The sequence below is a fragment of the Corvus hawaiiensis genome, chromosome 1, assembly GCF_020740725.1.
Source record: "Corvus hawaiiensis isolate bCorHaw1 chromosome 1, bCorHaw1.pri.cur, whole genome shotgun sequence".
NCBI classification, from domain to species: Eukaryota; Metazoa; Chordata; class Aves; order Passeriformes; family Corvidae; genus Corvus; species Corvus hawaiiensis.
In genome coordinates this window covers 138,127-164,058 of record NC_063213.1, presented here as the reverse complement: position 1 = coordinate 164,058, position 25,932 = coordinate 138,127, and the positions used below count along the sequence as shown (strand labels likewise).

At 49.6% G+C, this 25,932-nt stretch overlaps 3 protein-coding genes across 4 annotated transcripts; 1 reads left to right on the top strand and 2 right to left on the bottom strand.

Moving 5' to 3' along the window:
- Positions 1-1,783: 1,783 nt before the first annotated feature.
- LOC125334964 (late histone H2B.L4) lies at positions 1,784-2,818 on the bottom strand. Its single transcript, XM_048322207.1, has 2 exons — positions 2,693-2,818; positions 1,784-2,020 (listed from the first exon to the last, which is right to left on the bottom strand). Exons 1-2 carry the CDS (start codon positions 2,810-2,812, stop codon positions 1,784-1,786), a joined length of 357 nt encoding a protein of 118 aa, XP_048178164.1. The 5' UTR covers positions 2,813-2,818.
- Positions 2,819-6,604: 3,786 nt separating this feature from the next.
- ABCF2 (ATP binding cassette subfamily F member 2) lies at positions 6,605-17,007 on the bottom strand. Its single transcript, XM_048322630.1, has 15 exons — positions 16,945-17,007; positions 16,539-16,706; positions 14,200-14,412; positions 13,109-13,291; positions 12,628-12,799; positions 12,377-12,472; positions 11,163-11,265; positions 10,985-11,080; positions 10,763-10,882; positions 10,118-10,207; positions 9,780-9,890; positions 9,458-9,520; positions 8,886-9,014; positions 7,841-8,044; positions 6,605-7,208 (listed from the first exon to the last, which is right to left on the bottom strand). The coding sequence occupies exons 2-15, from the start codon at positions 16,690-16,692 to the stop codon at positions 7,071-7,073; spliced, it is 1,872 nt and encodes a 623-aa protein (XP_048178587.1). The 5' UTR covers positions 16,693-16,706; positions 16,945-17,007; the 3' UTR covers positions 6,605-7,070.
- Positions 17,008-17,194: 187 nt separating this feature from the next.
- Positions 17,195-22,403, top strand: CHPF2 (chondroitin polymerizing factor 2). 2 transcript variants are annotated; one of them, XM_048320598.1, is made up of 4 exons: positions 17,195-17,719; positions 19,456-20,020; positions 20,455-20,637; positions 20,922-22,403. In XM_048320598.1, the coding sequence occupies exons 1-4, from the start codon at positions 17,448-17,450 to the stop codon at positions 22,182-22,184; spliced, it is 2,283 nt and encodes a 760-aa protein (XP_048176555.1). In that variant the 5' UTR covers positions 17,195-17,447; the 3' UTR covers positions 22,185-22,403. The 2 variants fall into 2 exon arrangements, with proteins under 2 accessions (XP_048176555.1, XP_048177404.1); XM_048321447.1 differs by having other exon boundaries at positions 17,637-17,719; positions 19,422-20,020.
- The last annotated feature ends 3,529 nt before the right edge of the window (positions 22,404-25,932 follow it).

The following is a 25,932-nucleotide window of genomic DNA, read 5'->3' as shown; positions in this document are numbered from 1 at the left end:
AGTCCAGTTCTGGCTTGCAGGCCAGACACAATGAAGAGATTGCTCTTCAATGCTGTCCTACAGCCAAAAGGAAACAGGACACCCAGTACAGCCTCTTCCCTCCCTCAGCCAGCCCCAGTCTATAGCAGCAGGGATGGAGCTGAAGGCAAGATGCTCAGTGCTGCTGTCTCCTGTATTCTCCCTAGAAGCATCACATACGCCTTGTCTGGCCCATACTCTACCGAGCCAGGCTGACCCGCATCAGAGATCAGCATCTGTCACAGCTCCATAGCTCATGAGACTCAGCAGCACCTCACAAGCTTGTGAAATCCAGGACTGCCCCACTTACTGTCACCTTGGACCTTAACACAGCTCTGGTTCCTCCTGGTACTCCTACCTTGATACTGTGAAGAAAGACATTAGAACCAGGCATCCAGTCTCAACATGAAGCTGGCAAAAGCTATTGGAGCAGGTTGTCCAGAGAAGTTATGGATGTCCCAAGCATTCAAGGCCAGGTCGGACAAGGCTTGGAGCAACCTGGTCTAGTGGAAGGTATCCCTGCCCATGGCAGGGAAGTGGAACTGGATGGGCTTTAAGGTCCCTTCCAACTGAAACTATTCTGTGATCTCCACCACTTCTCAACCCAGAACATGAGCCACATCTTTTCTTCACTCCACCACAGACCCTGAGGCAGCACCTCTGTGCAGGAGCCCAGGACAGCCCCACACATACCAAGAAGGTGCTGTGCTTACAGGGCAGCCAAGCCATCCATCACAGGGTCGTGTCTGGACACAAGACTAAGCCCTGTGGGTTGCCCAGGGTCCATGTGGACAGACAGAATGTGCTCATGCTCCCTTCAGAGCCCGGGATCCCTCCTGTAGTGAGCACCTGGGGATACAAGGAAAGGCAGCAAGGGCCAGTCATTAACACAATGGTCCAAGGCAGAACACAGGATACTCAGTCCTAGCCCAGTTGAGAGCCCTGCAAGATAAAGTTCTCTTTAAAACCACTGAAAGCAAGTAGAGATGATGGCCACATGTCTAGAAAGAAAAGAGTTTGTTTTTCTTGTCAGTGAAGCTCATTTTGCTTTGGTTCTGCCTCTCCCAGAAAAGGAGAAAGTTTTCACCAGAAGAAAAAAAACTAAACAAAAACAACAAAACCCAGACCAAACAACAGCAAGAACAAACCACAAAAACAGCTAACAAGGAAAAACTCACACTCATTCCCACAGCCCACCAGAAAAACAAAGAAAACCAAACAAAGAACAACAGCTTTGAAAATAGCTTACAAATGTTAGAAAAACCCTTTACCCACTGCTAACTTCATTCTACTGACCCAGAGAGATTTAGCATTTACTCTAACCAGCATAAACTGATAACTTGGGCAGAAAGACCCACCAAAATTAGGAAGCAGTTGAAGGACAGCAGAAAAGTCAGAGGCAACAGAAGTTTTTAGCAGTCAGGAATCTGAAAGCTATAGTAAGGAGTTTGGAGAACTTCAGAGAACCACTATGCTTCCCATAATGACCCAGCTTTCCCCAGGCACACCCTGTGGTCCCTGCTCCGAGTTGTATGTGGTGGCTTTCAAACAGCAGCTATTCTTCCAGCCCTACCAAACAATCCCCATGGCCATAGTTTAAACTGCCTCACAGTTTGTGATGCAAAGATTAAACACATGATCTGGGCTTCTATGCATTTCTTTATTTAAAGGCAGACTTTTTGCTTTTTCAGTTGAGTAAGACCAAATACCAACTCCTGTAAGAGAAGCAGCAAGGCTCAGGCTGGTTTCACTGGGGTCCAGTTGGTCACTTGCCGCTGGTGTACTTGGTGACAGCCTTGGTGCCCTCAGAGACTGCGTGCTTGGCCAGCTCGCCGGGCACCAGGAGCCTGACAGCCGCCTGCACCTCACGGCTGGTGAGGGTGGCACGGTGGCTGTACTGGGCCAGGCGTGAGGCCTCCGAGGCCAGTTGCTCAAGCATGTCGTTGACAAAGGAGTTCATGATGCTCATGGCCTTGGAGGAGATGGCAAGGTCTGGGTGCACCTACAAGATGGTAACCAAACACCATCTCACACACCCATCACCCTGGAAGGAGTGGGAGCCCCATTCCAGACAGGGCACTCTAACCCCAAGAACACCTGTAGTTGCCGCCCTAAGGGTTTCCAAGTCATGGGCCACTTTAAACTCAGTATAGGCTCCCATAATGCCACACAAGCTTTGGGATTACACTGGCAGAAGCCTCCTCACAATCCCCATGGAAAACATGGCTGTGAGGGGTGGAAATACTCCAGTCTCCAAGTCCTGTCTACAGACTCACGCTGACAACTGTAGCCTAGAAAACTCATGGTCACTTCCAAAAACACTCTCATCTCCCCATCAAAAATCACCAGACACCTACTCACAGGGCCAGAAGCAGCTGTTTCTGCCATACTGACTTCAGTGCAATTACTTTTTCAGGCAGAGCTGTGCACCAGAGCTCATTTTCTCTAGGAAACACTTTCTGCTCTAGATCTACCTCTACTACCCCTAGAATCCACCTCCTCAACTTCTAAGCTTCAGCTGGGGCTCTCCTGTACCCACTTACACTTTTTTTCTTTCCCCATCTCTCTAGAAACCCAGATTTTTCTCCCTTAATCTTTATAGTGTTAACATGCAAGGGGCAGAAATTACTTTATGCACAAAGCAGTTTCTAGCAGAAAAGAAACATTTACTCACCTGCTTCAGTACTTTATAGATATATACTGAAAAAGCTTCCTTTCTCTTAGGCTTCCTCTTAGATCTTTTGTCCCCAGAGGTAGCAGCATGACCCTCTTTCTTCAAAGGTTCTGAGCTCATCTTAACCTCCAACAGACCAACGAGCAAGTGCCGTGGGGCTGGTTATATAGCACGGGCAGCAGAACCTAACTTGCCTCAGGTGCAGCCCCCAAGGAGCAGGACAACTACACACCTGTGGCTGATGATACCACTTTCCACTAAATGAAGAGCAGCTGGCCTGAGAGGAGCTTGGAAGTGACAGATTCAACTAAACTTTCAGACCTGAGAAGTTTGAGTGTAACCTGGGCAAAGAGGGGCAAGGGCAGAAGCATCCAATTTACAGGAGACAGAATTACCAGAGAAGAGCCATTCCCAGGTCCAAAAGGGGTTTGGTGAAAGGAGGGATCTTGCTTTGGTGCAAGGGTGTGAATTGGAGTACTCAAGGTACTCCAGAATCAAATGGGATCACGTCTATGCTATGGAACAGGTAATGCCATCAGGGGAAACTCAGTAACTGCAGGAAGCATTGGGCCTGAGATGAAATGATGGCATCGTAAACACCCTACCAGCCATATTTCCCCTGCTACCTAGCCTGCTCTTGGGATCCCACCTGCTGCACACAACAGGGCCTGGAATGCCAGGATGGGGGGCAGTGGAGGGCTGACACCCCAAGTATGGACAGAAACCAAGATTACACTAATGAGGGTAAATGTGACACAGGAGTTAGACTTAGCCAGGAAAAACGTGCAGCAACACAGCAGAGACATGAACAAAACAGAGTTTTCTGCGCTTTGGGGAGAAAAGGAAACCTTTCAGCAGACACCACTACAGCCATTTCATAGAAGGGTGATGCCAGTATGCTTGTTTGGTGGGGGAACACACCGGGGTCTTTGTGCTGCCAAGTAGAGTCTGTTGCTCAGGTATACACATTGTACTGGCACATCCTGAGCAAAGCACATCTTCCAAAGAGTGAGCTTGGGAGACCTACTCGTCAGTCAGTGATTCTGCTACTGCTTGTGCAGCCCACAGTGTTTCACTGAATTGTTTTATTCTCAGCCTGCCCTCATGGGGAGGCACCTGATCACCCTCCCCTAGTGCAAATACCTGTCACAGTGACAAGGGGGGTCAGTGCCACAGTGAGGTCTTGCTCCCAGGAACTGAAACATTAGTGATCAGGCAGGACAGGCTGGAATGATCATGTCAGTGCATTTGTGAAGGAGAATGGGCTTGTGAAGATATGTGTTAGTGGGATCCTCTCGAAACAGGAGTGACTAATACTGGGAGGGAGGACCAGGGGACATCAGCACTTGTGCTTTGTAAGGGGCCATGTGTTGTCAAGGGACAGTACGGGTCTCCCCCCTCAGAGGGACATTCCACCACCCTCCTTGTAATAGGAGCCGTGTTACCTCGGTTTCAGGTCACAGCACAAGGGGACTCTTGGGCTGAAGGAGCTGGGGGCTGTTGTATCCCTCCCCAGCTGCCACCGTGCTTGTGATACAGTGTTACACAGTGATAAACACACAGCTGTTTTTTTCTGAAAAAAACCCATTTAGTTGGAAGGGAGCCCGTTGGCGGGAGGAGCAGCGACTGGTCACTCAGCATTAGGCACAAGGAGCCTTTACACACCAAGGATGGAGGCTCATCCACTGAGCAGTACCATCAGATTTGAACTCTCAGGTTTGGAGAATTACCATCTGCTTCCTTAGACTGGATGTGCTAGAGGCTGTACACGGTGCTGTGTGCTGGGCTTGACTCATCCTAGTGCTGGCTTTGCACTAGGTTTTTGGTTTTTTGGTGTATGGATCTACTTGCAGCACATACACAAGGGAATCCCACAAGCCTGCACCTGCCACTTCTGCCTGTGGCTGTGTTAGAGCCAACCTTACTTTTGGGTAACAGGCAAGAGTGACTGTGCAGGCACTGGGTCACTTCTTTTACAGAAATGACCATCCTAGCAACTAAGGGGCAATTCTTGTAATTTATCTATGGTTTTCCTTTTCTGCAAAACCAGAAAATTCCCAGCTGAAACAGCTTGAAGTGCCACTGCCCCAGCTTGTGGCTGTCCCTGAAATCAGTGCTCCAGGACATTTGTCTGCCACAGCTGCTTCAGCGCCGCCCAAAAAACTATCACCATGGGACAAAGTGAGGTTAAATCAAGGCTGATAAAGCATGTTTATACATTCCATTTTACAAGTCCTGGCCTACTGTGACCTCTAGTGCAGCTACAGCTGCTTTTGCTTTAAACATGTATCTGTGGTCCTTGTTTATACATCAGAGACGTGTCTGCACCCCAGAAGTTCCTCTCTCTTTGCAGCAGCAGACAGTAACAGCACTCATCTTGGCTCCGTGAGCTACAATGCTCCAACTGCTGCCCATCATGCTGGCCGTCATCCCAGTGTCCCCAGGCCATTCTCAGGATTTACCATTCCCAAAGAACTCAGCGTAAGACTGTATCCTGCATTTATTACCACCAGATCTGAAATGTAGTGAAACGAATTGTTGCCAAATCTTTGGTTAGGGAAAGAAGCACATGACAAACAGCTCTAGCCTCAGTCGGGACTCTTTGACCTCACCATTCTCAGAGCTACTTCACAACCTTTTCCAACTCATCAACACTTCCTACAACCTAGAGAGTAGAACACACATGCATTAATCTATTACTGTTTAACTTTTGTGACCCATCAGTCTTTTGAGTAATCACTTCCCTGTGAGTTTTACTCCCTCGCTCTACCCGGTAACTTCCAAATCCTCCACTGTAAGATATTCATCCAAGTGACATTTACTGCCATCTACACCTTTCTGCAAGACTAACTTGGAAGCATTTATACTAATTGGCATTATTTTCCCAGAAAGCATTTTTTTTCTTGTCTCAGATCTTTGCCAGAACCAGTGAAAAACCTGAAGGTCCCACTTGATCTACTGGAAGCAGCTCGCGTTGTGACATTTGTCCTATGGATGACATACAGCAGCAGTCACAACTTGGATGGGTGCTTTGGGAAAGAAAAATAAGGAAATACTCTACTGAAAGTCAAAGCCAGTCAGTTGGCACCAAAGAATGCACTGCATGGGAGCACAACTCCTTCGTTTGTCCTGTCCTTCCATTCACCCAGCAACATGTGCTGCTGGACAGGCTGCTGGGCTACATGAACCTTTCCCGTGACCAGTGTTGCCACTCTCATGTGCCAGTAGTAATTAAAATGATGACTCATGATCAAAAAAAGTTATTAGGTTTGATTTGCTACCTTTCTCTTCAGTACCCTTTGTTTTAATAATAAATTATAAATGTGTTTTATTCAAGGTTCTGTGGCTCAGGGTGAGGTTTGAACACCAACTTTTCCAAGAATCTGTTACTGAGAACAAAAATAAAAGTTCAGCTTCACTTGATTAGTCTTTAGTTAAACCTGCAAGGAACAAGGAACGAATTTGTAGTCCAAAATTCCTACATTATTGAGTCTCATTATTAGACAATTCAAAGTGAAGCAAAAAGACACACCTGAGCCACTGTGTTGGTGAGAACACACACTGGTGTTGCACAGATCTATGTTCTCTCTCTAAAATTGATCTTCAGAACACTTTCAAGTTGTGTCTGTCACCGTCTACAACAGAAGTATCCATGGCTTGTTCTGTGACTCACCGGAAACCCAGTGTTCACTGTCTGAGCAGAGGTGCCCCAAGTCTGAGGACCCTGCTCACTGCTCACTGCTTCCACAGCTCAGTACTCACCACTTCACGTGTCTCAAGTTCTGGCCACAGCTTTGGTTGTACTGAGGAACTGAACATTAAGCAGGAAGGGCTGATCCTCACTCAAAGCTTAGCACTTGCTGACTCACCCCAGCACACCCCAGCTACCATGGCTCACAAAACAAGACAACATTGTTCTTCTCTCTTTATTGACTGATGGATTCTCGGGCAGATCTGTTAATTACACTGTTAAATAATAGTTAAAAACAAACCAAGGCCAGAGGAGTTTGAAGTGAAGTATCTAAACTGAAGCAGAAATTGGGAGGCAAGAGGCAGAAGCTGGGCTGGGGTCTCCACTTGTGTATCACTGCCACTTGGACACCCCGACGGCCACTGTTGTGACCCCAAGCCAATAGATTCCAAGGCCTGGCTCAGATGGGACATTGTCTAAATAAGGAAACAGTTGCCCAAACGTAGCCAGATCAGGAGAGAACAGCTCTGTCCAGACACAGAGGTGCAAGGCAAGTCGAGGGGAAGCAGTATTGCAGCAATCCTAGAACACAGCCAGAGGGAGCAGCAGTTCCGCTCCTGCCGGCGGGCAGGCGAGTTACATGGCCACCGCCAGCCCCACGGAGAACACGGGCTGGGGCTCCTCAGCTCACACGTTGTGGGTCCGTTTGGTGAGCTGTGGGTCCTCATCCACCAGCTTCGACTTGAGATGCTCCTTGTAGGCAAGGATGTCCCCTTGCCACTTGGTGATTGTCTGCTTCTCACAGACCCAGATCTCCTGTGCGACCTGAGAGCAAACAAACAAGGAGGAAGAGGAGGCAGAGGGGGAGGCGGAGAGAGGTTTGCAGTACAGAATTTTATAATCTTACCAAAATTAAAAAGTTAACTAAAAGCTATTCTCTGAAGTCTGGCAGGAAAAGTTTGATAACTTCCACATTTCGACTACCCAAGAAAAGTACAGAGAAACATCTTCCCTGGTGTTTTCCACATAATTTATACAAGATGTTAGAACTGAAAATCCTAGGCCCCTCTGTATTTCTGATTTTGTTCATGGACTAAGATGAAAAGCCTTTCTTGCTAGATTGGGAATTGAAACAAAAGTAGTTCTTGACCGGAACTACTTGGATCTATCACAGTGAAAAATAAAATCATACCTGAACTCGCAGCCAAAGCTAGAGCTGATAGATCAGCACTTGACATTTGTGGCGGTTTTTATTTTATTTTAAGTACCTAATGTTTTCCTGGGCTAGCTCAGTAATTGTTTAATATGCACACAGTAAAGGTATCGTGTCCACTGATTTTTTTTCCTTCACTCACTCATCTTTTTGGGATGAGTAAGGGCCAGTCAGTTGAAAAGACCTTGTTTTAATTACTAAAATGTTAGAAAGGTGCTCTGACAAAACTCACAACTGTCCTTACCTGTTGGATGAGTCTGAAGTCATGGCTGACAAGCATCATTCCTCCTTCAAACTCGTTGATAGCATCTGCCAGTGCATCTATGGTTTCTATGTCCAGGTGGTTGGTGGGCTCATCCAGGAAGAGCATGTGAGGGTTCTGCCAGGCCAGCCAGGCAAAGCACACGCGGCACTTCTGCCCATCAGAGAGGTTCCTGATGGGGCTCACCTGCCCAACACACACATGGCTTGCTGCTCTGCAGTGACCTGACAGCATGCCACCCTGACCCAAACCATTTGGCTCCCACCTTGGCCTCCGTGTAGTTCCATGACACAAGAGGACAAATGTTCAGTCAGCCTTATACCTACACTAAGCTTCTCCCAGCCAGGGAAGAAGGGAATTCCAGGGGCTTCTGAAGGACTATACACAGCAAGGCCCAGCTTGTGCCAAAGGTGTGTAAGGACAGTTAATTTGTCTGACTGGTATTCACCAACACAACAATCAAACTACTCTCAACTTCTGCAGTGACAAATGGGCAAAAACAATGTAAAAACCAAAGCTGAACTGCAGCGATGTGGACAACTGTTACACACAGGATGTGTCACGTACAAGAGCATGTCATTCTTGGACTTAGAGCACCATAGGTGAGCCCACTCTCTTGTCTCAACCAAGTGGACCCCACAAACAGCTGAGAACCTTCTAGCACTTCTGCCTGGTATTCATCTCAGAAATAAGAGAGATGCAAAATAGTTCAAGTTACAATTAAAACACGCTCAGGTCTAGCACTATACCAGAACTTGTCTTCTTTTCACCTGGAGTCTGAGGGGGTCACCCCTTCAACCCACACTGTGATTCAACCCAATTGCTGTGATCCAAAGAAAGTTCCCATGAGCCGCGAGTTGGTTTTTTTTCTCCAATTTCAAAGGCAGAGATGGAAAAAGCATTTTGATGCTGTGGTGTACCATGCTGCATACTGTATCACACTGTCAGGTGTCAGTAGAGCAACAGAAAACACAGAACCTCTACTCCCCTAATGAACAAAAGGCAAACCTCAAGAGCTCATACTCACCTGCTGCTTCCCTGTCAGACCATATCTGCCAATGATTTTCCTCATCTCCTCCTTCTCCTTGATCTCTGGGTAGCATTTCAGCATGTACTCCAGGGGTGAGAGGTCTAAGTCCAACTGCTCTTGCAAGTGCTGACAGAGAAGAAAAGTCAGCTTCAGGCTGTGCAGGCCAACTACTTCATGGCCCTAAGCACTACTCCTGTTACACCCCTCTGGTACCAGGTGAGTGGCAGAACACAAGAGCCAATAATCCCACCCACAGGACAGCCTCTGTGCTGAACTATTAGGGAATAATTTCCATTTCAGGAGGAGTGCTGCTTCAGAATAGGAGGCTTGTCCACCACCACAAACATAGCAGGTGGGAGACTGAACAGGAAGGACCACAGCCAGACTCTTTACAGGGTAAGAACATGAGCTGGAGACCATTCCATGGAACAGTTCCTTCCCCCATCTCCAGACACAGAAAGGCAGCAGTGGCAGAAGCCTCAGAAGCAGAACTAGAGGGGCAAGATTTCTCATCCCTGACAGCTTTTTTCTCAGCATTCTCTGTCCCTGGGGGCTGCTGTAGGGAGTACCTGGTGGTATCTACCGATCTTCACATGCGAGTGCTTGCGAATCATCCCATCTGTGGGCAGCAGCTGGAAGGGGAAGATAAAATCATTTTACCGGGAAATCTCTCCTCTTGCAGTATGCCAGAAATACAGAATCCAGCCATCTCTACTCTGGCACAGGGGAGGCAGTCTGAACACATAATATGAGAGAAAAAGCCCTATATTGCAACAAGACTATAGGATTTCTAAGGCCTGACGGGGGTGCTCTGGCAAATAAGTGCAGCTTTGCTGAAGACTATCCCAAAAGTAAAGGTCCAGAGCAGGGTAGACAATGTACAGAGCAAACCTCTCCTGTGAGCAGTTTCAGCAGTGTTGACTTTCCAGCTCCATTGGGTCCAACAAGAGCTACACGAGTATCCAGGTCAATCCCAAACTCCAGGTTATTATAGATCCATGGCTGCAAACCACAAAAACCATGAAATATTATGCCTTTTCAGCAGTTTCCAGAACCGCCCTACTGCACCTGTAATGCTCTGTCCCCAGCAGGCCCAGCATTAGCACTGCCAAGAACTTTGTTCCATTAGTGATACACTGCAGCCCCATCAGGAAGCTCAGCCAAAAGTCTCCCACTTCCAAACAAGGCAGGAATACAAGTGATCTCTGTATGCATACTCCCATACTCACCCCATCCTTGGTGTATCTGAAGCTGACATTCTGCACCATGATGACAGGAGGGGGAATTTTCCCACAGGGTGGAAAGTAGAATGACAAAGTCTGTTAACACAGAATATCCACCTGTGAGACACCCCGGAACACGAGAAAGCCCAGTCATTCTGGTGTAACCATGCCTCACTACCAACATCAGCTGTAGACCAAGGCACCAGATCGTGACTTTTTATAAGCCCCTCCTGCAACTCACTCAGACTTATTCTGATGAGCTGCTTGCAATCTCATCTGCTGGCTAATGAATCCCTATTTCTTTCCCTTTGAAACAAATGTGGGTTTGTACTCTTTACACAAGTAAAAGCTGCACTGAGCATCCTCTCCCATCTCCTATGAGCCCTAGGCATTCCTTTCTGATTTCTGTATCTGCAAAATAGCCTTATTGATACGAAAACTCCACTTCCCTCCCCTAGAAAATTCCTCCTCCTCTTCTCATTGTTCAGCATTACTCCATGCTGAGTACAGGGATCTTTGGCATCAGGAAGGGTATCTCATTCTTGCTACTAGCTCTGTTAGCCATTCTTGCTGTCTGCTAAAGACCCTTCTGCTCCTGTAGTCTGTGTTTCAAATACAGATCTCTAGATGCAATTCCATGTCTGATCCTACCTTATCATTCACAACTCTCTCTGTCAAGCCAGAAGCCATCATTTTTTGAAGGGTCTTCTCCTTGCTCTGAGCTTGCCTGGCCAGCTTTGCACTACCATGACCAAATCGTGCAATGTAATTCTGCAACAAAAGAGTTAGCCAAAAGCCACAGTGATAAGGTTGAGGAGGGGCAGGGATGCCCACTACAAGGGTAGGAGGGTGCTCATGCAGCTAAGCAGGTACCTTCATATGGGCAATCTGATCTTGCTCCCAGTGGAATCGCTTCATTTGATTTTCTTCTAATTCCAAGCGAGTCTTTACATACTGATCATAATTTCCCTGGAAAGAGAGCATGGAACATCAGATGTGCCCAGAGAACAGCTCCTGTTTCTGCTGGTTACATGGGGCACTGTCTACTCACCGTGTAGTACTTAAGTTTGCGGTTGTGCATGTGGATGATGTTGGTGCAGACGCCGTTCAGGAAGTCCTGGGAGTGGGATATCAGCACAAGGATCCGCTTGAACCTGTGGCACCATGCAAGTTCTTAGAGACTAAACTAGGAAAAGAAAACCTGTTCGTTGGCCCTGATGGTGACAAAGGCTTTATATGCACCAGATTTCTCTTGCGTACAATCAGATTAAGAACAAAAAGGTCACAGCCAGGGAGATGCTCTGGGGAAACCCGAAGTAAAGCAGCTACAACCAACTGCAGTGAGTAAATCCTGCCAACAGTTTTCACTGTAGTAAAACACCTTGCACCACTAGATAGTCTTTGCCTGTTATCACAAAAAGCCCAGAATTGGCTGCCTATGCGGCAGGTGACTTGTGCCACTGATGCAGCTGACTCCACTGGCATCACATTTCTAAAACGTTTCAACCTTTGCTGCTTACTTTCCTCTCAGTACAGACTCCCATCCGTTAGGCACACTGCATCTGGCTGCGCTCCAAATCCGTACAATGAGGGGTTAAAGCCTCCCCAAAAGAGGTTCAAAGTTCTTTTCTAAAGCACCTGACTTCTAAAGCAAGGACACAAAAGGTTCAACTGACAGAGCTGATGGAAAAACCTCTGCAAAGGCAAAGCCCTTCTCACAATACAGTTCTTTTAATGCATACCCCAGATAACCTGAGCTTCCTAACTACTCCTAAGGTATTTGCCTTACACCTTAACATTCTACCTTTGCTATGAAAACCAGTCACCTTACACACTAGCAGAAGATGAAACCAACACACTCAGATACTACAGTTCAGTGAAAACAGAGAAATGGTGGGCAGGAAGATGAGCTGAGAGCCAGATCTGGAAATCTCACACTACTGGTACGGTACACAATGCTGGTACACAGGCTGCCAAGGCCTGCTCCTGGCTTTCAAGGAAGCACCTTTAACCTGGGAGTACAAACCAGCATTTCTCATTTCTTCAGTGCCAGGGAGATAGGGGATTGTTTTGAATTCTTTACTCTTGCATCAAGCATGTCACATAGCAGAAAGCAGGTGTCACTGATACTGCAACACAGTTATGCACCCACAAGAACTATACAGTTACTCCTGCAGAACTTGCTTACATGCTGGCAAGATGTTCATGCTCACATGCTGACAGAAAAGCACAACCCACAGAAGCAGCAAACTCCTCTGTGCTTACGTTTTCAGCTCTTCCTCCAGCCACACACAGGCATCCAGGTCAAGGTGGTTTGTGGGCTCATCGAGCAGCAGCATAAAAGGCCGAATGAAGAGCGCTCTGCAAGGACAGGGGAGATGACAGCATAGGGTAAGTGCAGGGTAACCCAAAGCCTCTCAGCTCTGCTCTGAGTTCTTAGAACTGTGTCTGTGGTTCTGCAGAGTCAGGAGCAGGCAGGCATTCTCACAGGAGGCAGGAGGCACTATTCCACTCACCTGGCAAGAGCCACCCTCATTCTCCAGCCACCACTGAAGTCCTTCAGCTTCTTCCTCTGCATGGCTGGCGTGAACCCCAAGCCATGAAGGATACGTGAGGCCCGTGCTTCTGCCTTATCAGCATCCAGCTCCTCCAGACGTTCATATAACTCCAAGAGTTTCTCACATTCCGCTGAAAGAGAGCCTGCCAGTCAGCACCTCCGCCTATAAAGGGCTCCCAGCTGCACTGCTGCACAGCATGGAAACCTCACAGTCCCTCTGCTTTACCCCTATTTAGCCCCCTCCATATCCAAGCCTGAGACACTTCTTAAGATGCTGCATGGAATAATTCATCCAAAGAAGTGTCATCCATGCCCATTAGTACAGGCAGCTGAGGGAAACAGGTACCACAACATGTGAAAACTCCACTAAGGAACCCAAATTTTCTTTGGTAGGGAAGGAAACGGGAGAAAATGTCCCTTGGGACTCTGAGAAGCTTTACCATCTTCATGAGCTAAACGTTCTGCCTCTCGCTCCAGCATGGCCCTCTCTGTATCCACCTCCATCACACACTGCAGAGGGGTCTTGTCACTGGGAGGCATCTCTCGGGTCAGGTGATAGATGTCAATGTGCTCTGGGATGGGCACTTCTCGCTTCCCAATAGCCGACAAAAGCATGGATTTCCCTGTGTGCAGATAATCACAATTAATTGCTGGATTCAGTGAGATACAACATCACAGTGAAACCAATGAGATACAGTCAGATCCCACTGTGATTCCTTCGCTTTCCAACCTCAGAAAATCCTGAAGAATTTTTTTCCCAAGAGGCCAGAAGAACTGGAGAGGCCACTGCCTCACTATGACAGGCCGCCCTCCTAGCTAAGGCTCACCACCCCAGGGACAGGACATGAAGAAGCTTTTTTGAAACCACTGCATTTCAGCCCTTGCCCAGATTTGGGAAACTTTATCTCTGTTGTACTTTCTGCTGTCTAACCAGGTCTGACAGCTGGTATCAGGATCCCAGATTCCAAAGACTTCTAACATTGAGGAAAATAATGCACTCATCCCTAAACAACCTGGGTTTTCCTGAAAGTTAAACTAGATGGTCACTCTTACTAGCACCCCTCCAATCACACCCATATCCTGCATCTCTCAATGTAGCATCACTTTCTCCAAGGACTGTACAGTTGTTTTCCCAGTCAGGCCAAACCACACACTTTCTACTCCTCCATACAGTACAAGTTCTTTGGCCAACACCATCAGCATTGGGTTTACTGGCATTACTAAGCAAATCGGGCAAACAGGAATCAGGCAGATTAACAGATCCCAGACATCTCAGCCAATGCTCCATAGAAACAAGATCAAAAGCACAGTCCAAATCTAGAATGCAATCTCAGGCTTCTATCAACAATCCTAGTAATTCCCCTTCCTGGGTGGAGATACGGGAGATCAGAAACTGCTGTGTCCCAACCAGGTCCATCTAACAGTCCTCTTTCTGGTTTCCAGCACTTCCCACATGTACCTGCCCAGCTTCTCAGCAGCATGACACCTTTACCGAGCTCCAGGGAGCCATGTCACTTTCCCCGCAGCTTACCAATCCCATTGAGTCCAATCAGGCCATAGCGTCTCCCAGAGTTCAGCTCCAGTTTGGTGTCACTCAGCAGCTCCTGACCATGAAAGGTCAGTGAGAGGTTGATGATATGCACATCAGTGCTATTGGGGTGGGAGGCCAGCACTCCTGTCACGGCTCGGGCAGCAGCTTTCTTTAACTCAAAGTCCTCCAGCTCCTTTGTAAGAGCGTCCACCTCTATATGTGAGAAGACCAGAAGTGTTACTGATTTACAACCATGAGAGAAGCCATAAGCCTCTGTACCAAAAGGCCCAGGACCACAAAAACAACTCCCATTTCTGCAGAAGAGTTGAGGAGACCCAGATGCAATGAAACTCAGCTTTTCAGCTTAGCAGGCGGATATATACAGTCTAGCAGGAACTTCCACCAGCTAAGTATCTAAATGTTATCTAAATAAAACAGGACCATCAGAACTAAGTGAGCAGCCAGAACAGTGAGCCAGTTTTCTAAATGTGATGGGACTAACCCCCCTGGCAGGAAGGACTAGACTAGGAATAGAATGTACAAAGTACTGCCTGCAAGCTTAAGAAAAGGCTTGACCAGAAAATTAATTTACTAGCAAATAAATGAAGGGAAAGCTGAGAATAGAGAAGCAGCAGCATTGGAACAGTCCCTACTAATTTTCTGAGAAGCTACTATGTCCATCTGCACGTTCCCCTCTTCCCTTCCTCCTACAGTAAAAGCAAGTAATAGAATCACAAAATCCTGGAATGGTTTGGGTTACATCTTCTAGAGCATCTAATTCCAAACCCACTGCCATGGTCAGGGACACCTTCCACTAGACCAGGTTGCTCCAGGCCCTGTCCAACCTGGCCTTAGACACTTCTAGGAATGGGGCAGCCACAGCTTCTCAGGACCACCTGTACCAGAGCCTCACCACCATCTTTCCTGTCATGCTGACCTTCTGTCACAGGCCAACTTCACTCCTCGGTGAGAGATGCTGCCCTTTGAAGCAGCCAACGGCACTAGTGATCTTGGCAGGCAGATCTGATTTCAGATTGTGCCAGCACGGAATGACACCCTAGCTGTCAGCATCCAGCACTCCTGGCAAAATCACTCACTCAGCAAAATCACTATTAACACCCTGGCAAATATGCTTTAGCCAAGGAGCAAAAAACGTCACTGGCACTGATACAGGACCCCTTCGGGCAGTGCCACAGAGCAGTGACAACAAGGAATGAAACAGGTGAGCAAAAATGGGCAAGGGAGTTTTATCCCTCATGTGTAAATAGCTCAGTAAGAAATATGTCGGTATCGACCCACACAGAATCATATGGTCTCCTGAGCCGGAAGGGGCCCACAAGGATCATCGAGTCCAAGTCCGGGCCCCGCACAGAACACCGGCACAACCCCACCCCGAGCCTGAGAGCGCTGTCCCGAGGCTCCCCGAGCCCCAGCCGGGCCCCGGCCCGCCCCCGCCCCAGCCCGCACCAATAGGGAGGCGGCATGCAAATGAGCCCCGGCAGAGCGCGGCGATTGGCCGGCTCGGGCCGGGTCCCCGCGGCGGCTCCGAGTGCCCCGGGGCCGGCCGGAGCCCGGACCCCGCGCGCGGAGAGGCGCGCTCGGCACCCGCGGGCAGGAGCGGCCCTTCCGCGGCTCCGTGCCGCACACCGACCGCCCCTTGGCACAGCGCACCGCGGGCTGAGCCTGCAGGAAGCTTGCGGACTGCCAGGTGAGCTAAAGGAAGGCCCAAAATTAAACTCTCTGTAAGCGTTACCTGCTTATTTCCTTTAAGACCAACAGCTCCCTGTGGCAAAGCCTCTCTCTTTAACAGGCACAAAACCTCTTTTAGAGGCAGGCTCTTAGTTTCTGCAAACCAGGTATGTCTCAGAAAAACAGGTGAGCAGAGAGTCAGAGCAATAGCAGTAGGAAGAGAATTAATTCCGACGCTACAGTGGTTTCTGCAGCAGGAAAGAAAACTCCAAACAGGTCTGGGCATCAAGCACCAGAAGATCGAGGCAGTGTCTATCTGAGAGGGGGAAGACACCATCAGCTCCCTCCATCTTCACACTGCCATGCCTCAAGCAAAGGCCACGGGCATCCTTTACACACATGGCCCACGCGGAGCCCCCGGGGCTGCGGGTGTCCTGCTGCCTCAGGGCAGAGTGGTCCCGACGGCATCTACTGGAGCCGCCCGGTTCCGCGCAACCCATGCCCGAGGCGTTTCACCAGCAGAACATCAACGTCGCAATTCACCCACCCCGGGACACTGCCGAGCGTACAGAGTCCGGCCGGGAACGACGCCGGCCAGGCCCCCCGCCCTGGGACACGCGGGGCAGACACCGGACTGGCCACCCTCTCACCTGGCAGCACCGTCCCGTTGGCCTCCGGTGGCCGGACTTCCTGCGGCTCCGTCCCGGCATCACCGTTCTCGTCCGGGACCCGGCGCGGCCGCTGCCGGGCCTTGGCCGCCTCCTTCTTCTTGGCCGCCTTCTTCTTGGCCAGGTCGGAGGGCATGGCGCGGGTGGGAGCTACGCCAGAGGGGGCGACAGGCGCCGTTAGGCCGCGCTGACCCGGCCCGGCCCGGGTCGCCCCGCCTCTGTTCCCCCGCCCCGGCGGCCCCGCGGGCCGTCCACCCCGGCCCGGAGCACACGGCGCCGCCGGCTCCTCCCGAGGGTGCTCTCCCGCTCGCTGGGCTGCCCGCGCCGCGCCGCCCGCCCCGGCCCTGCCCCCGGCTCCCCGCTCTGGGCTCCCCAGGCCCGCCCGCACCGGCCGCTCGCGCTTTCCTTCTGTCGCAACAGCCCCGCCGCGACCGCGTGCGCGCGCCCCGCCCCCTCGGCGCCCCGGCCAATGGCAGCGCTCGCCGTCACCTGCGCCGGGCGGCGCGCGGCCCCGGGGAGCGCCGTCCGCACAGTCCGCCGCGCCTCCCGGCATGCTGCGCGCCCGCTCGGCCCCACCCCTGCACGTACCATAGAGGCGCCGGCGTTGTTGGCCAGAGCGGCCGCCAGGCACCATCGAGAGTAGAGCGGAAGCGGAAGCGCGCGGGGCGATGCGACAGGTGAGGTGGCAGCGGCGGAGAGCGGCCGGGCTGAAGCCGCCGCCACTCCCCACGGCCCCGTCCCGGAACCCCGGCCCGCCCTCTGTCCTGTCACCGGCCTGCGGGTAACAGAGTCCCGGGGCCGCCGTCCCGTAGGGCCGCTGCCGCCCGAGCGCCCCGCGCCCGCCATGTCCTGCGGCCGCCCTGTGAGCTCGGCCTGGCCGTAGCTGCCGCGATGCGCCTGGGCGCGTTCCTGAGCGCGCTGCGGCCCGCGCTGCCTCTCCTGCTCGGGCTGTCCCTGGGCTGCAGCCTGAGCCTCCTGCGCGCCTCCTGGAGCCACAGCGCGGCTGAGGAACGCTGTCTGGCACCGGGGCCGCCCGCGCCGCCCGCCCGTGGAGCTCCGCCCGAGGCAGGGGAGGGGAGGCCCGGCCCGGGCCACGAGGACTTCAGGCCCCGGATTGTGCCGTATTACAGAGACCCTAACAAGCCTTACAAAAAAGTACTCAGGTAAGTTACGGTTTTTCTGGCCTGGATTTCCTCCAAGCGAAATATTCTCGTGTGAAGTTCTAAATTTTTGTGTGAGTGAACAGGTTCAAGGTGGAATTTGCTGTTTGAAATAACTTGTGTAGTAAGAGCGTCGTGCACCAAGGCAACGGCCGAGATTGTTACCTTAAGGGGTGCAAGAGATGTGTTCAGGAAATTAACATGAGGGGGAAAAAAGGCAGCAAAATTGCCCAAGAGGAGTGAGAATATTTCTTCTCAATATAGGGAGGGTGATTCTGCCCTGCTCAGGTGAGACCCCACCTGCAATGCTGCATCTAGCAATGACATCAGCTTGTTGGAGCGAGTCCAGAGGAGGCCACCAAGATGATTAGAGGGATGGAGGAAAGGCTGAGAGAACTTGAGTTGTTCAGTCTGGAGAAAAGAAGCCTCACAGTGATCTAGTTGCAGCCTTACAGTACCAGAAAGGGAGCAGCCAAGAAAGATGGAGAGAGAGACCATTTAACAAGGATATGGAGTGACGGGACAAGGGGGAATGACTTCAAACTGAAAGGGAGTAGGTTTAAATTAGATATCAGGAAGAAATTCTTTCCTGTGAGGATGGCAAGGCACTAGCACAGGTTACCCACAGAAGCTGTGGCTGCCCCATCCCTGCCAGTGTCCAAGGCCAGGATAGACGGGGCTCGGAGCAACCTGGGATAGTGGAAGATGTCTCTGCCTGTGGCAGGATGTTGGAACTAGATATTAAAGGTCCCTTCTGCCTCAAAACATTCAGGGATTCTGTGATTCTTTTGTTACTCACGTTTAATAGAACATGTTAAATTATTCTTCAAAACTTGTCTTAACTGGTCTGCTCAGTAGGAAAATTTTGATCAATTAACAGTAGTATATGTGTTAAGGAAATTTTCCTGCCTGACCATCCAGGAGCCACTGGGCATTGCACTGGCACTGCCCTAGGCTGTCACTGCTGGGACCGAGGCTCCTTTGCAGCTACAGTTCTGGTGACCCAACAGGTGCCTTGCTCAGCTCCTTCCACACACCACACTCATACTGTCAGACAAGTTTCCTTGGCCCCAGGTTTCCTGTAGCAGTCCCTTTGGTTTCTTTAAGTATTTCACTTGTGGTGCAGCAGCATCATAACAGCTCAGGATGGTACCTGTGTAGAGGGACCCTGAACAAAGGGACCCCTGGACGTTTGTACCCTCACAGGCTCTGTGTACTCTCTGGTGGTTTTTGGTCTGGAGTCTTCTCATTGTTCACTGGGTCCTGCAGGGCTTTGTGCTGTTTGTGAGGCCAAAGACCACCACCCATTGCTGGCTCATGGCCTGGGGATTCAGTGATCTCCCAGCACCCAGGGTGCCATGTGCAGCTGGTGCACCCCAGCCACCAGCACTAGAGACTCCTCAACAATCAGTCCTGTGTTTTTATTGCACATACCTGCTAAGCTGCACCATGTACTAAGTTCCAGGTGGTTAGCTCTGTGGTATTTTGATTTTAATTGCACTGGTACAGTTTTCTAGCTCAGACAGATAACGTGAGATTGTAGCTGCCTTGAAGGAAGCAAGTGTTTTTACAAAATGGGCTTTTCACTAGTGAGTCTTCTCTTAAAGCTCTATGACTAAGCTTGACTTTTTCACCCTGGGTAGATTCCAGCAGTTAAAGACTTATCCCAAGTTACCATAATTCTTTGATTTTTTTTCTCCTCCAGCTGTTTGTCATGTAGGTATGTACTTCCTTTACAGAACTCGCTACATCCAGACAGAATTGGGATTCCATGAGAGACTATTTGTGGCTGTCCTGACCTCCAAGGCCACACTGAACACATTGGCAGTGGCAGTGAACAAGACAGTGGCCCACCACTTCCCTCGCCTGCTGTACTTCACCGGGCTGCGCAGTGCCAAGGTGCCCCATGGCATGGTGCTGGTGGCCCACGGCGATGAGAGGCCCATTTGGCTCATGTATGAGACCATGAACTATATCCATCAACATTTTGGTTCTGACTATGACTGGTTCTACATCATGCAGGATGACACCTATGCCCAAGCTGAACAGGTCAAGGCTCTGGTGACACACCTGAGTATTAACCAAGATGTGTACCTGGGGCGAGCAGAGGAGTTCATCGGGGGAGATGAGCAGGCCCGTTACTGCCATGGGGGCTTTGGCTACCTGCTGTCCCGTAGCCTGTTGCTTAAGCTCCATCCACACCTGGACAGCTGTCGCAATGAGATCCTCAGTGTGCGCCCAGATGAGTGGCTGGGTCGTTGCATCATTGATTTCCTTGGCATCACTTGTGTTTCCCAGCTCCAGGTATTACCTCCCTGCTCGGGTCTTGTGTTAGCTGAGCCTGACAGAGCCCAAAATCTTACTTGTTCTCTGCCGCATAGCCAAGCGGCTTTTTGTGAGTTGCAGAGGAAAGAAGGGCTGTGTGCTATGGCAGCATTGCGGAGGGCCCAGAATCACAGCTGGGATGTTGAGGGAGAGAGAGCATACATAGGATTTAATTTTCAACCTACTAGCAGGGCTGATTCACATGTTTTTGAAGGCAGGATAAAAAGGGTATGTTGGTACCGAGAAACAAGTGGGAATGCAGTGCAGGGTGGGAGGGACAACTTACCCCTTTTTTTTTTTTCTGGGTACTACAGTCAGTATGGAAAGAGGGACAGGTGTGTGTCTGGGGTGAGGAAAAGCTGCTCTGTCAACTTGAGTTCCATGCCAGTCTTTCTGGCTTTTGTCTGCTTCAGGGCCAGCATTATCACACTTATGAACTGGCCAAGAATACTGAATTGGAGAAGGAGGAAGAAGAGGAGTTTCAAGCAGCTCTTGCGGTGCACCCTGTTTCTGACATGACCCTGATGTACCGGCTGCACAAGCAGTTCAGCAGGATCCAGCTGGACAGAGTCTATCAGGAGATCCAGGACCTCCAGGTATGTGGTGAGGGATATCTGCAAAAACTCCTTGACCAAACAGATTGCCTTCATTTTCAGCACACTGGAGGAAGATGATTGCTTCTGTTTGTGGGCAACTGTTAGTCAGACACAGGCTACAGTCCCTTGTCTCAGAAGCAGCACTTCTGACACCATGTTACCCAAAACTGCTGGTGTGACACTACCCATGTACAGTTGTAGGTGATGAGGTGGGCCTGGGGAGGAGCTGACCTGAACCTCTTTGAGAACATGTGGGGATCAGTTTGTGCTCTCTGTTTGCACAGATGCAGATCAGGAACCTGACAGCCCTGACCCCTGCAGGTGAGGCAGGTGTGACCTGGCCTGTGGGCATTAACGCCCCATTCCTTCCAAAGTCCCGTTTTGAGGTGATCAGCTGGGACTACTTCACAGAACAGCACCTCTTCTCCTGTCCTGACGGCTCCCCAAAGTGTGAGCTCTCTGGAGCCAGTAAGGCAGATGTCAGCGAAATCATTGAGTCTGCGGTCGAGCAGCTGAACCGTCGCTATCAGCCCCTGCTCCGCTTCAGCAAGCGGCAGCTGCTGAACGGCTACCGGCGCTTCGACCCCACGCGGGGCATGGAATACACGCTGGACCTGCTCCTGGAGGCCGCCACCCAGAAGGGTCACAGTCATGTTCTGGCCAAGCGAGTGAGCCTGGTGCGACCCTTAAGTAAGGTGGAAATTATTCCCATGCCATATGTGACAGAGGCCACACGGGTGCAACTGGTGCTTCCCTTGACAGTGCAAGACCTGGATTTTGTAGCAAACTTCCTGGATATGTTTGCTATGAACACACTGGACACACATGATAATGCCCTGCTGACTTTGCTTTTTATCTACCATCCCTACGATGCCCAGAGAGTTGGTCAGGTGGATGTTTTTGCTGGAGTCAAAGCCATGGTAGGAGAGCTAGAGAAACGCTATGCAGAAGTTAAAATCCCGTGGATTAGTGTTAAAACAGAGGTGCCATCGCAAGTGAAGCTCATGGATATAGTCTCAAAGAAGCATCCCGTGGATACACTGTTCTTCTTGGCCAGCGTCTGGACAGAAATCAACATGGAGTTTCTGAACCGCTGCCGCATGAATACCATCAGCAATTGGCAGGTCTTTTTCCCTGTGCATTTCCAGGAGTTCAACCCCGCACTGGTGTACCGTGGTGAGCAGACAGCATCCTCCAACACTGACTTCCTGAGAGATGGGCATTTTGACAGACATTCCTTTGCTGAGGCCTGCTTTTATAATTCTGACTATATGACAGCACGTACCAAGCTTGCAGCTGATATCCTGGACCGAGATGAGGTGCTGGAGAGCATGGAGGTATTTGATGTCTTCCTCCACTATTCTGGCCTGCACTTGTTCAGGGCTGTGGAGCCAGGGCTAGTGCAGAAATACACACTGAGAAGCTGCAATCCCCGGCTCAGTGAGGACCTGTACCACCGCTGTGTGCTCAGTAACTTGGAAGGACTCGCGTCCCGCTCACATTTAGCCATGGCCCTCTTTGAGCAGGAACAGGCCAACAGCACTTGAGAGATGAGAAACAGCAAGAGCTTCTCAGCACCTTAACACTTGGCACTTTCCATCCCCTTCCCAGCCTTGCCATGGGTGAAGGGTATGTGAGGTCAAGGGAGGAGGAAGACTTTCCCAGACCCACTCTGACGCACTTGGGCTATGGAGTGAGGCTCTTTCAGTGGAGGGGGTTTGGTTTTGGGTTTTTTTTTTAAATAAATTTAATGTTCTTTCCAGGCAGAGTAATGTGGTCAGTTGTAAACTTTGCAGTCTCTGGATGAGGGAGGTAAACAAGCTGTAGAGTTGACCTTACTTAAAGCTATGTCATTCTGCTGAGCAGTGCAGGCAGAGAGTGAGTATGAGCTGTGTACTTGGACAAAGTTACCTTGACTGGTTCTGGTTTAGCTGGACAAAGCTATTCAACCACTTTCACTTTGCTGGTTTTGGCTCTTTCAGAGCTGCAGAGTGGTTCCAGCTTAAGTGTCTTGGGGCTGGAGACTCCATAGTCCCTCCCAGCAGTATGATCTGGTGCATAGTAACTTTTACAGTTGAAAACTTCTTTCTCCTGTTTAAATGAAATTTCTTGCATTTCGATTTGTGCCCATTGCTTCTCTTAGCATCACTGGACACCACTGAGCAGCAGCTGTTTGCGTCTTCCTTACACTCTCCCATTACTGACACACACACGGATGAGACTGCCCCGAGCCTGTTCTCCGGATGGAACAGTCCCAGCTTTTGCAGCCTCACTGTCAGGACAAACACTCCCATTACTTAACATTTCCACATCCCTTTGCTGGACTAACTCCAGTGTGTCCATGTCTGTCTTACTGGGAGGCCCAGACTGCACACAGCACTCCTGGCATGTCTCACGTGTGCTGAGGAGACAGGTCATTGTCCTTGACCTGCTGGCCACAGTCCTGCTGCCTCAGCCCAGGATGCTGTTGACCACTTTTGCTCTGCGGGAATGCTGCTGGCTTATGTTTAGCTTGGTATCCATTAGGACCCCACTAATCCTTTTTCAGCTTTCCAGCATCATCTTTCTAGCCAACATCCCAGAAATCAAAGCCCAAAATCCTGAAGTGAACTTGTGAGTTTATGTGATAAGTTGGCAAGTGTGACTGACTGTTCATCGCTGCAGGGTCACTGCTGAAGGAGAGAGCTTGTATTTGCTACACTCGTCTCATGAGGTGAGCGAGGTGAAGGTCTGGTGTTGGCATCAAAAGAGATGCTGAAAAATCAGAAAAGCTTAAAAGAAGTATTCAGAATCAGGAACATCAGTTCAAATTGGATAGAAATGTCAGATTTGCTTATTTAACAAGTAAGGCATGCCTCATTTACATGGGAAGAAGACAGATCTCTGCAGTGCCTTATGGGGATGTGTTTGTTGCTAAGCGCCTGTTCGCAGAATGAGGACAAGGGCAGCTACCTGGGAAACCTTTTATTATTATGATGGTTGTTCTGCATGGGGAGGTCCTGATCCATTATGATCCAAGTAGGAGAGAGACTCAGACTCTGTAGGGTGCTATTTAAGATATGATGTGTTAGAGCTAACACAATAGAATAGTGTACATCATCTCATATTCTTGAGATGTGGGGAACTCCAAGTGGACCTCTGCTCTCCACCCAGCATGCCCTGCAGAGCCCACCTGCAGTGCTGGTTCTCCCTTTTTTGCCATTAGAGCCATTATAAGAGTGCAAGAAAACAACTCTGTCTAATAGTGAGGCAAGAAATTCTCATGCAAACATCCTTTCTGTCTGACAGCAGGAATGACGAACAAAGGCCAGGCCACATGAGTGGCAGAACGGCTGCACATGACCTAGAGCTGCCCACAGGCATTTCTGTATGAGGAGCTGGCTGAGACTGGTGGGCAAGGGATTTGTGCAGCAAACCGAGGCCTGACTGTTACCCTGTGAGCAGCACAGGCCTGTGCGTGCTCAGGTTAACATCTCCTTGGGATGTAGCGACTGCCAGGTGCGATCATGTGCCATGGCAGAGATGGACAGAGTGAAAACCCCGATGCTTGCCTTGGGGATGGTGTGCTCATCTTGAATGCAGAAGAGATTCTGGTGCAGGGAGTCAGAGAGGGTGCAGCGCTTGTAATTGCAGGTTTCAGTACGGTGTAATATCCAAGGAGAATTCCTTGGATCACTGTTCTACGTAACACATCTGGAAGCACTGGCAGTAGACACTGGGTCCTGTAAGAAACTAAGCAAGCAGCAGATCTACTGCACCGGGACACAGTGGGTGTCATGCCACCAAGCCGAGCATTAACCTGGGAGAGATGCAGGAATTGGCTGTCAGGAATTGCTGTGACTGAGAGCTGTAGGGGATGCAACAGGTGGGGATATCTGGATGTAAAACAAGCTGCTAAAGAAAAGGGTTTGAAATGACATAGGGCAAGCAAGAATCGTTAGTGAGTCCTCATTAGAGAAGGAAGAGAATCATGGGAAACAGGATAGTGAGATTTGATGGATGTAACCCAAAAGCCAGAAATGTTGTTGCCAACTTGTTGTTGGAAAGTCCTTGCCTGTGTCAGGGCATGTCAGATGATGATGCAACACTACACAGAACTTAAAATTCTTGAAAGCGTCTTGGGAGAAAGCTGAGGGAAGCTGGAAGCTGATTCTTCTATTTTTAAAAATCCAGTTCTGTGGGAAAGGAAAGGCAGGAAATACTGCTAGCAGACTGCCCAATCCATAAGCTGGGGATTCTGGTTTTTACCTGAGGAACAGTTCTCCAGCCAGTGTTGTTTGACACTTGAAATTGATTATTTGGAAGCAAATATAAGATCTCTACAAATAAAATCGGCACATTATGTTAAAAAATGTGAAAAAAGTCATGAAGAGAAGATAATGGTGAAGAAGTGTGTAGCAGAGCAAGGCTCTTCACATAGATTTTTGTCTTAGAACAGTCAAATGCAAACTTACCGGCTTGGGGAAGACAGTGTATCACTCCTCCAGAGAGGACTGTGTGTTAAAAAAGGTAAGTCTGTAAAGTAATTGACTGTATTAAAGTGCAAGCAGCTTCATTTTTCTTGGACCCACTATTTTAGACATTAAAATCCAGATGCTGTCCCAGCCTTGTAAAATATCAGTTTAAGACATGATATAACAGATCTGTACAGGTAGAAGATCTGGGGGAAACAGATGATGTTGATGTGAGACAGCAAGAAGGGCCCTGGTGGCATAGCACACAGCCTATTTTTTAAGGCTTCTAGGGAACAGAAAATACAAAGGATGTTCGAGGTTCACAAAACTTACCTGAAGATTGTAAGAAGTATTTTTACAATGTGAGATGCAGAACTCTTGTAAGACAAGGGGTAATGGCTTTAAACTGGGTTTAATGGTTTTAAACTAAAAGAGGGTAGATGCAGGACTAGATGCAAGAGGGACCATTTTTAAAGTGAGGCTGGTAAAGCACTGGCACAGGTTGCCCAAAGAACCTCATCCATGGAAGTCTCCAAGGCCAGGTTGAATGGGACTTGGAGTGACCTTATTGACCTTATTATGGGTGGGAGATGTCCCTGCCATGGCGGGGTGGGACTGGATGACCTTTAAAAGTCCTTCCTAACCCAAATTTTCTATGATTCTATGAGTTCTTAGAAGGTTGTGAGTGATCTGATTAGGATGTGTGAGTACATGTACTAAGTGAAAACACTGGATACTAAAGCAGTTTTTAGTTATCCAGGGGTAAGCCACAACAGCTACACCAAGACGAACAGCTTTAAACTGCAATAGATTAATTCCAGAGGAAAACAGGCACATGCTT